We start from the raw sequence: 17,724 nt of genomic DNA, 5'->3' as shown, positions 1-17,724 counted from the left end.
ACAAATCTAACCTCATCAATAGTCTTGTGGTAACCACACTCAGCAGAGATGTGGAAGAAAATGCACCCAAAACAGGTTAATCTTCCTCGATTTGTACAAATTTATTTATTACCATAATATTTGGTTCATCTTGATGCAGAACGCGTTTTTTTAAAAAAAACACTAATCTTAAAGTTTCAGAGATCTGGAAATCAGTTCCTACCCTGCATGCCAGCAACAGTGGAACAGTTAGAGTTGCTTCTAGCAGGGATGCACTCACAGACTTCTAATATGCAAATCCTTTTCCAGTGAAACGATACATTTGATACAGAGATAGTTCTCCTCCTTGTAGAGGAAAAATCAACTTAAGATATTAAATAGAGAGGGGATATGTCTATTTTCAGGCAAGTGTCTGGTTTTGGTTTACTATTTTATTAAATCAAAACAACAGAATAGGAAACCAAGAAAAGCCATAATGAGACATTTAGATAGGAAGCAGCATTGGTCAAATCAATCAGGTGTTAATAACTTTTAAAAAAGGAAAAGGGACTGGCTTTGTAGCTTATGTGCTGATTTTTCTGCTGCATTTGGAATTCTGAGGTTTCTGACCTGCTCACATACATTCTGCTGCTGTAAATCAGTTGGAATTAGTGGTATTGTGTATTCACAGAAACAGTATATATCATTTACAAACACTTGCCCAAACCTAGGGGTATTTGCCTATTAATCCCCACTTTAGAACTCTGCTATTTTGGGCCGTGTTGGCCACCAGAGGGCCACAAAACACTTGTACTAAGCTGCAAACATCTGTCCTCACCGGGCTGCACAGAAATCAGAAACCCAATAACCACAGAAATCAAACTCCCTGTTCTAACAGCTCTCCAAGAGCTAGAACAAAAGCGTCTGAGCAAAGTCTGCTACTACAAGCGGGACTGTTACACCCTGACCAAGGCTCTGATTGCTTTACAAGCCTTCCTGTATGTTAGGCTTCTGTATCGTTTAGTGAAATACGTCATCATTGCTTTGGTTTTGGGGCTTCCATGTGAGCAGACTGCGGTCTGGCCTTTGGCACTGAGCATTTAAGATGCTCAGGCCATGGCAGTACCAGCACAACTTCCAATTCTGATGGTGCTGAAGCACACTGGACTTTTGTATTGTTTAAACTAGATGAGAAGACTTCTTCCAGAAACTGGTCTTCATAGCAAACACAGTGGATTGGCTGCTAATATATAGCTGAACCTATAGCTCTACAAACTCTTATCTGCTCTATATTTTGGACTAAACTAGAGCAGCCAGTGATGAATAAAAAGGAGGAAGAGCAATTAATTTTTAATTTCCTCAATAAGGTCAATATGAGTAAAACCTGGGGGAGAGAATTGGCCTTGAGTAGAAATGATATGCTCCCTCTCCCAATCTCCAACAGATTCCTTTTCTACTTACCACACAAACTAACTGGAGAACTTGAGGATATCAATGTTTCCATGGAAGTCGTCAGCACTGGAAAGAAACAAATGACAGTTTTCAACCTATCATAGCTATCAGTAACTGAAATGAGGGAACTGAGTACTTTGTTGACAGCTTTGATTTTCCAGTACTTTCTGCCTATTTATGTGGATAAAAGGTTATTGCTTTTACCTGGATATATTATAACATCAGATGTGCGATTTCCAAGAATGAAGTTAAGTATCTGCTGAGAAGGATCTGCAAAGCCTGTATTCTCTTGGCTCCCTTTCATGCTGGCAGGTAGACACTCTGGAATCAAGGGTGCTGAAGATCCTGAAATGAGTGCAGAATAATTACTCTTCTGTTTTTAAAGGCTCCTGGTTTCTAAAAAAAGAAAAAGCTTTCTAAAAGCTACATATCCTTTCTGGCAGCTTCTGGGCAAATATTCCCAGTGGAGAGTTTATGAACCAGAATTCACAGGATCACAGAATCCATCAAATAAATATTCTTAAAAAATACGATGAATGTGAAATACAGGGATTACCCAGATTTCAGTGACCACTGGTTTTTGATAGTCTAAACAGAAATTCTATTAACATAAGGAAAAGTGCTTAAGGCAAAGCCTGTAAATATATGGACCAGAGATGCAGAAGAGAGAAAATGTGTAAATATTATGTATCTGAACTAATTTTACCATGCTTTGCACTATATCTTTCCCACATAATTGCACACCATGCAGCTTGTACAAGCAGCTAGCAACCAGCCCCCCTCTGATCCTGCACTGGGAAATTTTTTTAATGATGCATTGCTTGCAATTTAATCAGCCATAGCTCTGAGTATCTGTAGGTGTGGCAGAATTTCTTCTGCTACTTTGTGCTGTTTCAGCTAGCATCAGATACCTGAAGACTTCTAACTCATCCCCACCTCTTTTTGGTTCCTTTCCAGCATAGATTCAACAGCAAAAGGTGTTGAATTGTGTCTTTGTCATTGCAGTTTCCAGTGTACCATGAGCACCCTCTGCTACACAACATGATCAATGCAAGGTGGCTACAGAACCCATGGCTTGGATCAGTGCTCAGTTTTTGTGAATAAAATTCCAACCTAGATTTCATTTTACTACTGCAACTGTAATTACTCTGCAGTCCTTTACAAACCTCCGGAGGAAAAAGAAATTGGAACTAAACCAAAGTTTATTAATGAATTGTTTGTGATTTCCTATTCTTAAGCGCTAGATTGAAACAGCTGCCATACTTGTTTTCCCTGCCATTGTTCATGGTCAATGTCCAGATTTATAAGAGAGATTTCCCCTTGTACAAATCAACCTGTGTACAGGTGTGCACCTATAGCTGTACTGTACGTACCAGGAATTATGAAACTTCTTTCCAACACATTGGTAGCAGGAACAGAAAAGGAGATGTGCTGGTTAGTTAGTGAGGTGGCACTAGCTGAATGGCTGTTGAGAGGCATCTCTAAGAAACTGCCATTCCCTGCAGACACTGCAGGGACTTCCACTTGGAAAAAAGCAAAACAAAAGGAGAAAGTTATTTCATTGCTAGAAGTTAACGGGCCAAAGAAGAGACCTCAGTAGATATCTTAAACCACTTGATTCTGATCGGTTGTCTTCTGATTTTCCAAAAGCAAAAACAATTCACAATAGCTTTCTGAAATCTACTCAGGCCTCAAGATCTAAAATGTATTTATGAAATTCTGTAGTAGATTCCTTTTTCTCAGTAGTTCACTCTTAATTTTCTTTTTCTTCATCCTTCCTGGCCTGTTTTTTTTCTAGAAACCTTCAGATGTGTTTAGATGTAAACGATCTTACACGTAGAAGACTGACAAATAAGACATAACAAGGTTGTACTGTAATTGGCTGCACTAAGTTTCCCAAGCATGGTCTGTTACCTTAATATTGTACAAGATTAGAGAGGCCCAAGTACAATAAACTGGGGACCTTGACTCTCTACTGAGACACAACAGTGCTTGCAAGGATAACTGGGTGTTAAAAGGCTTTTCCAATGAACAATGACTAACACTTGACTTCTAAAAGATGCAACTTGCCTGCAGCACTTGTTTTTTTTCAAGAAGAGGACAAATGGGAAGGGAGGCTCATGTGCATTTTATGATTTCATCTGCTTACTGAAAGTTTCTTACAAATGAAGTAAGATACGCTTGCTTATTTTTAATTAGTCTGCTCATTTCCTTGGGTTTGCCACACCCTTATTCTAAGAGTTGGTTTTGCTTTTCTTTCCCTTTCCTGTCCAGCATCAAAAATTAAGTCTCTATTTCTCTGCAGTCTAATGTTTTATCAGGAACTACAAACCTGCGTGAGTTTTGCGCCACTGTAGTGTACACTGTCATACGGAATGCAAGCTCTTTAGGATGGGATGTGTTTACATTGTTTATCAGGAACTAATGTACTATTTTGTTATAGGAATCTTTCATTTTTACAGTGGTATAAAAATAGACGTTAAAAAGCGTTTTTTGGCTTGTGTGTGTAAATCAGCATGTGAAATTCCCAGGTAATTTCCTACCCAAGGATTGTTGTGTTGCTACGGTCAGATAAGATTGGGTACTGTTATAGCTAGCCACAAATGGTTGGGCAAATCTAAAGTTTAATTTCATTCGATTCCTTCGAAAGAATCTCATACTTGGTTTACCACTCTGAACTTTAGTACACATTATGTTCCCTACAGTAGATAGTCTTACACTTCTGAAGAGTTGATGTATTTGTCTTTGCAGGATCATACTGCGACACTCATTTTATACCAGGTTAAATAAATTCCTGATTTTGTCATGTAGCTCATCTTTCTATCAATTAGATTTTTGTACCCAGTACTTACACTGCCTTATGTACATGTTCCTTCCCTCAGCACCTTCACTGGGTCAGGCAAGGCAGAGAGAGCGACAATTTTTTGAGCACTTTCCAGAGAAGGATAGATGCAGCTTTATAAAGCACTTGTTAGCTCTGTGATTATACTATAGACTAGACTGGAATGCTAGTTTTGTAGGGTGAGACATTTTTACTGGTTTGTTTTGTGGGGTGTGTTTTTTTGTTTGGGTTTTTGTTTGGGTTTTTTTTTGTTTTGTTTTGTTGTTTTTTTTTTTTTACAATCAGGAACTGATGTGTCATTTCCTTATTGAAAACTCTCATTGTTAGTGTGGCATAAACATAGGCTTTAAAAAGTGCCAAGTCTATACAGCAATTCAAGCAAATCAAAGATAATCCCCCTTTAATGGGTACTAACTGCCAGGAACTTTACCTGTGTCTGAAAGACTACAGCTGGCAGGTACCAGTTCAGTAGGAACTCTGATTACTTTTCCAGATTCATGAAGAATATGTTTTCACAGCTAATTCTGCTCAATCCCCTGCCTCAAAGTCCACATGAACATTGGAAAACCAGCCTGGGTCACAGTCCCAGTGCATGTGTGTGCTCTCTATGACTTTCCAGTCATATTGCCAGTTGCTTAGCAATTGCTGGCCTGAATTTTGCTGAAGTGCAGTCCCATGATCCAAGCACCCTCTGGATGGCTCTCTAGGTTAGGTGCTGGTTTTGGCTGCTGTCCTGGCATGTACACGGCCCATGGGGTTTGGTGCAGTCAGAGGAAGCTTGGGAAATGTGCTAGCATACAGTAATGCATGTCACTTCAAAACACAGCATAACATATTCATCCAAAGGTGATTACTCTCACATGGGTTTTGGAAGGGTATTTTGCTGGTTTAGCCATGCCTGACACACCCATTCATGCTACAGCTGGGTAAGAACTTTAACACCAGTTTACACCTAGGGCACAAGTTACAGCCTGCCTGCTGGCCACAGGTACTGCCTTGTAAATGGTCTAACAGCTTGCAACACGTAGAAATGTCCTTTTCTCCCATTCTTAATTTGGTTTAAAGGACTGTATAGCATGGGCTTGGCCAAAAAGCCATCTCTCCATAGTTACTATTTTCACTAGGACGTTTCACTGGATTTTTGGAAGGTGTCAGAACAAAAGAGGATGAAACCTTGGAAATGCCAAACTATAGCCTGAGTCACATTATCCATCATAAACAAAAGGTGTACATGATAAAAATTACAACATTTGGCATTGACCCAATTCTTCACTGTACTGCTTTCCTCTCTCAGATGGATTTAGAAAAGTTCAACTGTACCTCTGCTGATGCTAAGGAAGTATTTTTTCTATCACTCAGCAGGAACATGTGCTTTTGAAGCATAAGGATCCAACTGTTTCCAGGCTACCATGTAGTTGGTCCTAAGATACACATTTTACCAGCACAACTAAGGAGGGATAAGAGGGCACAGACTTATTGCATCACAAATTAGTCAAAGCTGTATAAGAATGTGATTCTACAGTGATTTCTACTCTACTGGAAGTATAAACGTGAAAACGCATGACAATGTTGTATCATCAAATCTATGACAGCAAACTTTCCCTAGAAGGTAGAGTCACAATGCCTAACAGAGGATGAGACTTTGGAACATGAGACAATATATGTTCAATAATCTTTTCCTATTCAGTCAGTAACTTACCGATTTTCTTGTATTTTGGTTCTGAAGCTTCAGAGCAACTCTCTGCAGAGCCTAAGAAGGCTGAAAGAAAGAAAGGTGATAGTAAGTGATAAAAATCAAACCAGTTTGGTAATTTTAAGTTTCCACCATGGAAACTTATTTTAACTTTTTGAAGTAGCAGTTTCAATTCAGTTATTTCAGAACTGTGCAGGTCCAACGCATAAAACATGAATGTGAAAAGCTTCATATTTTACTCTGTCATGAAGTTTCATTTAGACTGCAGATTTTTGTGCCAGCAATCAAAGATTTTTGCTGTTATTCTTGCTATTAAAGACGGAATCGTTCCACTAATGCTTTCTAAGCTATAGATACACTGAAAACAAAGTTAATGCTGTCACACAGATGATAAAAAAAGGGAAGAAACATGCTTAATGTCACGTTACAGGACAACAAATTCTGTGAATTGTAAAGGATGTACTTGGGGGAGTTGTTTTTATTTCCAGCCCCTACAGGATAAGCAAAGTCAGAGGAAAAACATCTGGTTGTCTAAGTGAAGAACTACATGAGAAAAGTATTGAGGCTGTGTTCAAACCAAAGTACTGTAATGCAAATTTAGAATTCAAACACTGCAGCCTTTCAGACTCTCACTGTTTTTCACTTACTTCGTTTGTGACATTTCTGCATCTTTATGTCAGTAAATTTCTCAGTGTTTTCAGCAGCCATTTCATCCAAAATAAGGTTCCCTGCTAAAAACATGAAATATTGCCAAACGTCAACCTTTCTATAATTTTTCTAGAACTAAAAGCCAGAGAAACACACCAACAGGCAGCAAAGATTAAATATGCTCCAAATAAAAGATGAAAAACAAATAACATGATAAAACATATCTCCAGATCAATATGATTTAGAAAGCCCACACAGCACTGAATGCAGAGTCTGTCAGTCTGTGTTAGTTTCTGAACTGCAAAATATTAATCTACTGTAACAGATTCAGTGGCTAATAAACCACAAATACTTCTCAATGCTGTAATGATGAGCAAAGGATAAAACATCACAGCTGTATCACAGTGCAATCTCAGTACTAGTAAAGTTACCTACTCATTTTATATATATGAAAAGGATTAGTTCCTTTAAGGGACAGAGTAAAGTGTTCTAAACAGATTTTATATTTTCTGATGTAAGCACTGTGAAGTTATCCATACCATTCTCCTACTGGCAAATACTTAAGTACTAGTACTGTATCTAGTTTCCTCTAAAACCAATATAAATTTTGCCGTTAGCTGCAAAACCCCCAAATTCTAAACACACCAGGGAGCAGTGAAAAGCATTTAAAAAAAAAATCACGTGAGCTTATTGTAGCCAGAATTGCCCTAGATAAGGACTGACCTTTGGTAAGTTATTCCAAATTACTTTGGCCAAACATAAAACAGGATATACAGATAATTCTGTGAATCTTTCTGATTCTATGGATTTCCCAAGAGCTGCATATTAATACATATATTCTGAAATAGTAAACAGCCGCATTTATGCCGCTACCAAAACAATGATTCTGTACCAAAAGCCAAGTAATTATCTCTGGTCAAGCACTGAATGAAGAAATAATTTCCTACGTATATATTACACCATTGCTGCATTGCTCAAGGAGAGAAGTAAAATTTGACATGTTTCCTCAGGCAGCTCTGTGCATCTTGGACAGAAATAAGTGTGCATGAACTGCATTTATACACATGCTAAGTCCTCTGAGTGGGTCAGGTTTAATGAACTTATGTGTATGATCCGTGTTGTGCTCAGAATAAGTCTGATGCTAATTGAGGGTATGTACTGCACTAGATAGTTAAGCTGTGCATACACTATGGCCATGGTGACGTGGTCGGCAGCTTGGTCAGAGATAAAACTGCCATCTTTGAGAAAGGTCTGCAAAAATACAGCTAATCCTAAAAGTTTGCCAAGAAAATCCTAGGACACAGTTCCCAGGGGAAAAGAAGAGGATACCAGATGTATAAAAACCTTACTAGTGTTCAAACAGTGAGGATGAAGTACAGTGCCAATGTTAGCCAGAACACTGTCACGGAGAAAATTAATCATTGCCACATAAATCTTACCAAAAGTGTCTTCCACCTGCTTCTCCTGATGATCTTTGAGCACATATTCTGCTAATCCATCTAGCAAGAAGGAAAAAAAAAAAAAGGAACACAGTAACAACACAGTAAATTTCTCAGTAAAAATCTTGTAAGCTTACCCTCATTAACAGAATTCTGCAGTATAAGTGCAATGGAAGAGTTAAATTAAGTTTTCTTGTAAATCGTTGTTCAGGAAATAACACAAGAAAGGAGAAGTTGAGACGGGAAGTATTAAGCAGAAGGAGCCATTATTAGATTTTGCCCCAACAACCACAAGCTACTGTTCATCTGTTACCCCACAATGCAGAGGTTTAGGCACCCTGGCTAGATCTACCACGCATGAGGGACAGGCCACTTGAGTACATGCCACTGCTTTAGTCTGAAAATAGAATGTGTAAGAAACACAGCTATAGCAGGTGACTGGAAAATAATGATTTAAAAAAACAAAAATTGCTTTCATACCTATTCCAGCAAAATCTTCTCCGGTGTTGGAACAGGGATACAACTCATCCCCATTTTCACAGTTTTCCATTGCACACAGGAAATCCATATTACTGAACTGTTCATAGTTGCAGATGTCAACTTCAGGATCTAGAATTAAAAAGGAGTACACATTGGCTCAATGAATACCATATCCAAACAGTGAAAAACAGCTAGCAGGACATGCAGAAGAGGCAGATTGGTTACTTCAGCATAAGGCTCTTCATTGTAGGTTGGCTAAGTAGGAACAGAACTGAACTCTCAGTAATTTATAGTCACTCAGAAATCAATACTTTTCTTTTGCTAAACTTCAAGACTTCATCTCTCCTAGCAAATAAAACAGTTCTACAATCTGTTCTAATACACTAGGGCCTACATGCATGGCCTGGACCATCCATAGTATTAAACCTTATTATTCTTCAGGATATGGTGGTACCATCTACATTCCCAGTTCAGAATGATGCTGGGTCCATACTAACCTCTGAACTGCAGCTACAAATTGTCTGTGAAGCTGCTAGTTGAAAAAGGCCAAAAACATGCCAGGTACTATGCTGACATCTTCCTGGAAGAGATCTCCAGCTTCCAATAACTGGCACCATGTCCTGACAATGTTCAAGTTATCCACATCATCTCAGACATTGCTAAGGCTCAGAAGTATTCAAATCAGTGAAATATCTCTGATATAAGGAGAGTCAGTCCTCAATCCCTAATTCATCCTACTTTCAGTCACTGAGCAAGTGAGGCCACAGGAGCGAAAAAACACTCCTGCCAGTGTTATTAACTGTCAAAAGTTGAGAGAGCAAAGCTCAACCTGAGAAATAATTAATCACAAAGATGATTCCAGATTCTGGTGCTCAGTTCTCCACTGATCTGACTGAACGTGCTGACACTGGTGACTCACAAAAATAACAAGGATGTGAGGTGGTATTCTCCAATTTGGTAATGTCTTATACCTATCTGGCACAGAGCTGTAGGCCTTCATATCTAGCATACATCTCTTCTTCTCCTTTCACTGCTGCTCTCCACCCACAGTCCAGCTCATTTGTTTAAAATAAGCTCAGTTACTTCTCCACAACATAGTTGGCAGCACAGATACACTTTTATACTTTTATGCCAGGAAACTCAAGGAAAGCAGAACGCTCCACAACCTCCACAAAAATTCAGGAGCAGAAAGTTTGTGAGCCAGGGCAACCTGCAAATCTGATTAGTTGTAGGGACTTACATGCAAGAAACTATCATCTTTACGCCCTGGCCATTCTGCTTCCTCCTCTATCATGGAATCATAAAGTCATTGGTCTGTGCCTCCAAAAAGTATAAAATGTCATCTGGTAATGAAAGTCCATTGTGTTGGTGCCTCAGGATCTCAGAAGGAAATGAAATGCTAGTTTGCTTGCAGTCTGGCTTCATCACAAACTCATCTAAAAGTCTGGCTTTTGCAACGCTTTTGGCTTGAAACTATAAAACTGTTGAAAACTACACTTGGTCAGCTTACAAGAGGAACATTTGCAAATAAACTACTTACAGGAATGATATCCAAACCAAACATATTAGCCTCGCACCTTGATGAGTGGCATATATAGTATATTTTGTTAGACTCACTGAGCAGGAAGCTGTAAACATGTACAGCTTTAAAAACATGATAGTTTCTGGAAGCAGTCACTATTCTATATACAGATACAGAGAAAGTTATCATATTGTAAGACCAAGTGTCTGTTGTATTTAGTCTAGTCACCATGACAAACTGCCATTAGATGGCTACGTAATTGAGAGGAGATGGCAATAACTTACAGCATGATGGCTAAACCAATTAAGCATTTTTCAGTGTTTTACTAACCTGCAGAGAAGTTACCTTCTTCATTTCCAGATGACTTAGGATCAAGGAGAGTATAAAGATGCAATAGATCGATATCCCTGTGCAGTAAATCAAGACAGCTATTTTCAGACCCAAATGTTGAATCCATGATTTGTCTCTTGCTGTCTGAAATCAAATTGCAAAAGATTTATGACAAAAATCACAGCCTTTGTCAACCAAAACTACAAGTCCTGGACTGTGGCTTAATGTTAAGACTGTGAGATCTTAAGGCTGTGGAACTGGTATTGCTTATCAAGTCTTGCGTTGAGTTATAACTCTGAGTTACTTAAACTTATAGATCCAGATGCAGCTTGCAATGAGACATCTATTTTTTAATCCAATCAGGGGAGTGGGATACTGCAGTCTGACCACCTGGACCAAAAGTGCCAAGTATTAAGTCGCAACTCCTGTATCTTTATCAGGATGTAAATGTTGCAAGCATAGATCCAGCAAGTATCAGGGAAATGAGAAGACTGCAGTGAAGAGGATGGAAGAAGAATCCCATTCTTTACTGTCCAGACAATTTCTTCTCAGGGGAAGCAGCTTTTGGCTGAGATGCTACGCCCAGTTCCTAAGCCCTGGAGGTGGTACTAGGAGACATACCCTGAGCACAAGAAGGAACAGTGAAAAGTAGAACATATATTTCATATAATTCTTCCCCAAACCATATGGTTGGTTGTGTACAGAATGGCATGATCACCTTGGGAATTAGTTTCTGGTAACAGGGCACTCACTGATATTTTGGAATCCATCATAACTATATTTTAATCACATTTTTTCCCCCCTCAGAAGTCATGTGCGTACCTACTACTAGTTGGGAACTGCTATAGCCTTTCAAGCAGAGTGCTATACAGTATCCAGACAAATCTGACTGATCTAAAAGGCCCCCTGCTTCAGTCATCCATGTTTACATGAGAACTGCTGGGACTGCTGCAGCTACATTTCTTGATAAAGTTTATCTCTTCCTCCACCTCACTTTAAATCCCTTCTGCTTCCTTCCAGTTACTGCAACAGGCACTAAATAAGCTCAAAGATTCCTCCTGGATATTCCACAGGTGGCGCAATAACACTATTTGTTGGTTGGTGGACAGTTATTCATCTTTATCAAACTATTTCAATACCAAATATTGGCTTCTCAGAGTTTACAGATCACTGATATGAATGCCATCAGAGTTGGTGATCCAAGTAATTTACTCCACAATAATACTGAGATGCCAGCATGAAATGAACAACCAGCAAAATTTCCAGACTAGATCCTTTTAAAATAGGTGTCCACACACCACAACCATGAAAAGTTTCGGCTTGGCATCAAGCATTGTATTTTGCAATGAAGGATAGCTATAATACCGTTCTCAAATATTCTGCCTTTAGCAGAATGCCATTAATGTCCCTGGTTGCACGTCTACTTTCCTGAGGTGTGCAAATGTGGAGCAACCTGCTCTTCCATGTAGTCTACCTGCAACATGAAAAAAGAGAAATACTTCTAACACTGCAGCTCCGATGAAAGGAGGCAGAGCAGACCTATTCACACACTACCATACACTGCTTTGTTACAAACTAATTTTCATTCCTCTTACCCCTCTACGAGGTTGTCTCTCTGAAAAGCTTGGAAATGGACCTCTTTATGTTCTGCTGCAGAAGACACCAGAATCTAGAGCCAGAACTTAGAAGAGTGAGTGGAAATAGTGAGGTCTCACCAGTAGGAATAACCTACACACAGGTAGTTCTCCTTTTTTATGTTGTGTGGTCTCATTACATTACCAAGATTACAAAAATTTGATATTATTGCTTGCCATGCTAGAAATGGAAAGCAGAAGTTGACAAACCTGCATGAGAATCAAGTATGAGGTTAGAAACATACCAGATTAAATTTTCAGTTTGTTACGACATTTTACTTTGCCTCTTCCTTTGCTGAATTCATGTAAAATCTAAACAGAATTGGGCCTTTCAGAATGCCAGGTTACCAGGCTTTGTGAAGGATGCTGTTGAAGCGTGATGTCTCAGTCCATGTAATTTTGAGGTTAGAGACAGAGAAGTATTTGGGCAGGAGCCATAAAAGGAATGCAAGACAGACAAATGCATCACTCCAAGTTCAGTGATTAGTAAATTGCTTGATTACAGTGGACAAAGGAAAGGGCAACTCCAATGGAAAGAGACTAAGTAGGCCTACTTAATCCTCATGGAAATACTAAGTTTTAGTTAAGTCATAGTCATGAGAGCTTTTGTTATTTTAAACCTTTCTTTCAATAGCATTTCTCTGTGGATAAATACATAAGTAATGCAAAATGCTTTCAGCTACAACAGTCAAGAAGTCAGGAAACAACCAAGAGGAAGTCCAGCTAGAGACTTGAAAATTAGAATGTAAAAGGTGCTATAACCCAGGAGCACTGGAATGAGAGAAACATAGCCTTCTACCTTGGGAAGAATGAAGATTGCCAATCTTTCAAGAACAAAAAGCATGATTACCTGTCTTTTTTTGTTTCACTGGTCTGAATAGCCCTCACCTGACTCTCTTTTTCTTCATTACTTTGGTTTTGACACAAATCTATACATAGCTGTCTTTCTATCAACTACATTGGATTGGGATGCTGCAATTTCTTTCTGTAGCTGAACCAACAAATTCTTAACAGCAGCTGTGTTTTGCTGCATTAAAATCATGGTGCCACCATGGAAAGCAGTCTGTCCAAGGGTGCGGGAAAAGAAAAGGGAGTTTTTGAAAGATGAAAATTTCTACACTGAGAGTGCCAGAGGCAAGAATTACACTTCAGGGACAGTAAGTGTTTTGCTGCATGTTGTAACTGAAGCACAGAAAATGAAACCAGACATTACCAAGCTTGTTTACAACAGCAATTCTTTTCCCAGGGCTTCCCCTTTTTTTCTCACAGTATCCCAGCAGTTCCTTGTCTGATACCAAAGATGAAGAGGCTCTACACTGCTCAGCACTTTCTCTGTTGTTTCATACATGATTTTAACTTAGTTTACTGATAATACATTCCCTTTGGGGTCCCATACAGTGCTGCCAAAATGGGCATTTGCATATTTTCACATCAGAGGACTAAAAAATTTCTTAATAATTTCTGTGCTAAGGCTGTGAATGCTAAAGCCAGCTCTCAGTGGGAGAAAAACAGACCCCACATGGACCTGCGAGAAAGGAGTGAAGTCCCCCGGGATGCCTGTGCTCTCCTTGGCAGCAGGCCTCTGTGCTCAAAGTACATGTTCGAGGCAGGGTGCAGACAGGATGTATTTCCAAACGTATTTCCATGCCCTTCAGAAAGCTCAATCCTTTGTTGTTTGGACACTAGTTAAGAAACGTATTTTTGCTTTAAATCTTTAAATAACATCTCCTTTCTCCAGCAGCCTATACACTCCAGCTGCATTGCTACATTCAGTAGACCCGTGTTCCCCTTGTATTACCTCTGCAACGATTCAGTACCTGCTACAGCAAGGTTTCTGCTGGGATGCATTTGTTTTAGCCCTGTATTCTGCATATACAGCACAACAATATTATTCACTTCTAAGATTCTCCATGTTTTGTTCAGTGCTGTTTTACAGTCTAAGTGAAATCATATGAATTAAAAACGTTGGAAAAGTAGTAAAAGAAATCACTGTATCAGGACAAAGAATCCAGTTAAAGGAGCAGTAGGTGTTCACTTAAATCACATACACGACTTAAGAGTTAGATGGGGCACTTTAGGTTTCTAAAGATAAGGGGAGCAGTGGTGATTTATCATTTTGCCTCAATAATCGGGTTTAACTGTGTCTTATATTTTAAAGGATCAACATGTTAAAGACAGCAGGCAATGGAGTCTGCTACTAACTAAAATCAAATGGTATCTAGAAAAAGGAGAAGGAGCATACAGACATAAGGTAACATTTACTCCAAAAATAAGGTGGATGCTTCTGAGGAGATTTGTTAGGGGCTTTCATTCCCCAGACTCTGTTGACATTTGAACTGACAGGTAATAAAATAATCTCCCATGTGAGCATAGAGGTTAAGAAGATGAAAAAATGTGAAGTCATTTCAGGAACAGAGGAAAACCTCCTGCAGTTTAGGAAGCTGAGGATAATTGATAGAAAAAGAGTAGAAGTGCCATGCAAATCACACATTTCTTAACCAGAGGAGGACATAAGTTTACAGAAAAGTAAGAGAGCAGGACTGCTGTCAAGACAGGAGGTTGAAAATTAAACACCAAGACTGCTGAAGAAATGTTATTTACTTGCCCAGACCCATTAACTGCTACACACGAATCTGAGTGAAGCAAGCTGACAAAAACCAGGTTACAAACTCTAAATAAGGAGTCATCCAGTGAAACACTAGTACTTCGAGCTAAAAGCTCAGTATCATCAGTCACAATTTCAAAGCCTTTGTCTTTCCTAAACAATATTAGAAACTTCTCTCTCTTCTTCTGTGCCCCACAAAGGTTATGTTGTTGTGCACAATAACACATCAGAAGGCAGAGATTCCTCTCCTGCTTTTGCCGCAGGTGGCGTTTTGGGGCAATGCTCTCTGGGAGGTGGGAAAACCAGTATGGAGGAGACTTCATCCCTCCTCACTGCTACAGTCACCTGTCTCCCTTTCCTCTCCCCAAATCCATCACTAACAATTCCTCTGGCTCCACAGGTACCAAACAGATTTTCCTTTCAGAGATGGCCTGATTATTTGTAAATGGCAAGTAATGGTGCTCAATTTATATATAGCTTTGAAGGTTTTAGTTTCTATTTCAGATCTATGAAAGGTTTAAACATCTGAAAGCCCGTTTAACTTTTCCTGCTGTATGAACTGATTTAACAAAAGATACTATGTTTACCAACAGTCTTTATCTTGACGATGGGAGTGGTGTGTTACTTTCCATAGGCTTTATAGTCTAAAAATGAAGACCATTGATGATGCTGGAAAAAAAGCTGCTCTACATCCTGCCACATTCTCCTTTGACTCCCTTAGAGATGAGTTTAAAGAAGTTAGAAAAAGCATAAACATCAAGTAAAGGAGCTTCTGCCTTTCAATGAACTTTGCTGTATACTGGCCAACACAACAGATAAAAGAAATGTTATTAGCCTTGCACTAGAGACAGCTAAGTTCAGGCGGATTATTAAGGCACTGTCCTGCAGGTGTCAGAGTTGTGATTTGAAAGCAGAATTTGCCTCTTCATACGCAGTATCGTGTCACAGCTGTGCCCAGCTCTCCCATTCCAGCAGTAAGATGAAATAAAGCTGCACAGCAGACACTGTGCCTATAAACCTTTTTGGCAGAAAAAGTACATTTGCACTCGGAGACTTTCTTCAAAACAGAATCTTAGTCCTCTTAAATGGGAAAGTAAAGCTCTAGGTTGTCTTGCTAGATCTGTAAAAAAGCTGGAAATAAGCCAGTCTCTTCCAGTCATCTTCAGTTTCACTTTCTATAGGTGCAACATTTATACAAAAACAAGTATATTCTTAACCAGGTCTGAAACAAACTACAGCAGCCTTTTGAGCAAGCAACAGGGCTAGCAACAAAACAAAACTGCCAAAATTCTAAAAAATTCACCTGCATTCAGATTTCGTCCTACTAATATTTCAAGCGATACAAGTTCGGATACTGACACAGTGTAGTTATCAATATCTACAAAAAGCCAGACAAGATGAATTTACCGCAACAAAAGCACAGCATTCAAGAGTTGAGGAAAAACTGACCTTAGAAAACTGGACAGTTCCTGTTCTTTCACTCTGGATTCAACAACAAAAACCAAGGAGAGCTGCTATCACTGATCAGGGCTTATAGAAAGCGACACCAGAAAGGAGGAAATGAGCCACGCCAGTCACTGCAGAAAAGTTAAAGGCTCAAGGGGAATTCCAAAGAGGAAAATTAAGAGGAACCTCCCTTCTACAAACCCCATATAATATGCACTGTTACTTTCACCGATCACTTCTCACTACTTAGGAACGGAGCGATGTTTTCGTTGGAAACCAAAATTGGATGAGAGTCAGCTGTAATGAATTTCCAGTGCTCCCCAGAATTCTTCCTCTCCTTTTTTATTCCAGTTCAAATCTGTCACAAAGTCACATTGTTAAAAAGCCCATCAGTAAGAATAAAGCAAGCAGCACGCAGACACTCTTACCTTGCAGCTCCACTTGATGCAGGAGAAGTGAAAGTAATTCTTCCACATGTTCATAGGCTCTACCAATGCAAAATTAGTTGGTGGTTTGTGTCTCTTGCCATTGGCCGAAAATGACAAGTAGGATTCTATGAAACAGGAGCTCATAAATCTTGTCTGGCTTACACATGGTGCTCAAGGTTTGCTTGTACCAACATCTGACAGAATGTTTATTCATCTAATCATCACTAACGCTGCCAGCACCTATCTGGTGTAAAATAAACAACTTTGAAAACCAACTTCATTCATGACCACACATATCATGATGTTATAGCTACTTCTGTGTGACTCTGACAGGTTATTTGCCTGATTTTCTATTTTTATCATGCATAGACCTAGAGAAATTAATTATGAAAGAAAATATATTCTCAAATAAGCAATTACTTTTTGTAGTATTATTCCATTGGCTATAGCTTATAACAAAACTTCCACAAGAATCTGAAGGGGAAAGGAAGGAAGCAGGATTTGACTAAGTCAATGACATCCAGGACTTGCTGCTTCAGTAAGGTAAGTTTTTAATCAGCTGCTCGGTAACAAACAACTTCGGCACAAGGCAGCACATCCTGTAAGCAAAGCAGCTGCTGATCTGTGTAAGCCTTTTCCCTTTGCAGAGCAGATCTACTTCCACCAGGTTCCGTGGGATCATGCTCACTGAGAAGAGATAAAGCTGTTTCCTTCCTGGGAGCCCTAGCCTCTAAAACCAGCCAAGCAGTTGTGTTCTTGGAACTCCTCTACTCACATGAGAAGAAAAGCAACACATTGGTACAACAGCATTCAGAGCAGAAAATAATGAAGAGCTGTACAAATACAGATTCTGTATTTTAGTGCTCTGTTTTGACAGGAGGCAATACTACAATCACTGCACGAGGATGCCCCACAAAATTTAAGGGGGTTATTTGTTAGCCCTATTCTAGTGTGCAGCACAATCCCACAAGTTACAAGCTCCTTTACCAGTCCCACAGGCAGATTTCTTTACTACCTTCTGAGGCTGTAATCCCATGAGGTGATCTACATACTTCAAGAATCAAAGTTTGGAGAACAAAAGAGTTCAGCTGTTTACTGTAATTCCAGTTCCTAACTGCAGTTAGGACTGGTTGTCCACTTTTTGTACAACACCCACAGCTGCTTAGAAACAGCAGTAAGGAATTGCTGGAGCAAATCAGAATACTGGTTCATCTAGTGGACTAGTTTATAAAGATAGTCTTAGAGGG

The 17,724-nt window shown here is 39.3% G+C and overlaps 1 protein-coding gene across 5 annotated transcripts in view; it reads right to left on the bottom strand.

Moving 5' to 3' along the window:
- Nucleotides 1-16,528, bottom strand: part of CIITA (class II major histocompatibility complex transactivator) — a 30,110-nt gene extending 13,582 nt beyond the window's left edge. The window contains exons 1-9 of one of the 5 annotated variants that reach the window (XM_086622171.1): nt 16,478-16,528; nt 10,365-10,508; nt 8,513-8,641; nt 8,033-8,092; nt 6,593-6,676; nt 5,952-6,011; nt 2,784-2,933; nt 1,615-1,755; nt 1,420-1,476 (exon numbers count right to left, since the gene is read on the bottom strand). In XM_086622171.1, the coding sequence (XP_086478297.1) occupies nt 1,420-1,476; nt 1,615-1,755; nt 2,784-2,933; nt 5,952-6,011; nt 6,593-6,676; nt 8,033-8,092; nt 8,513-8,641; nt 10,365-10,491 (808 nt within the window). In that variant the 5' untranslated portion in view covers nt 10,492-10,508; nt 16,478-16,528. Of the gene's footprint in view, nt 1-1,419; nt 1,477-1,614; nt 1,756-2,783; nt 2,934-5,951; nt 6,012-6,592; nt 6,677-8,032; nt 8,093-8,512; nt 8,642-10,364; nt 10,509-11,729; nt 11,835-16,052; nt 16,075-16,477 lie in introns of those variants that run through there. The other 4 variants (XM_086622174.1, XM_086622172.1, XM_086622173.1 and 1 more) reach the window with 4 other exon arrangements.
- Nucleotides 16,529-17,724: the final 1,196 nt, after the last annotated feature.

This window comes from Tauraco erythrolophus, chromosome 17 (genome assembly GCF_009769465.1).
Source record: "Tauraco erythrolophus isolate bTauEry1 chromosome 17, bTauEry1.pri, whole genome shotgun sequence".
Taxonomy (NCBI): domain Eukaryota; kingdom Metazoa; phylum Chordata; class Aves; order Musophagiformes; family Musophagidae; genus Tauraco; species Tauraco erythrolophus.
The sequence above is the reverse complement of the archived record's forward strand: the minus strand, read 5'-3'. Positions and strand labels throughout refer to the sequence as shown.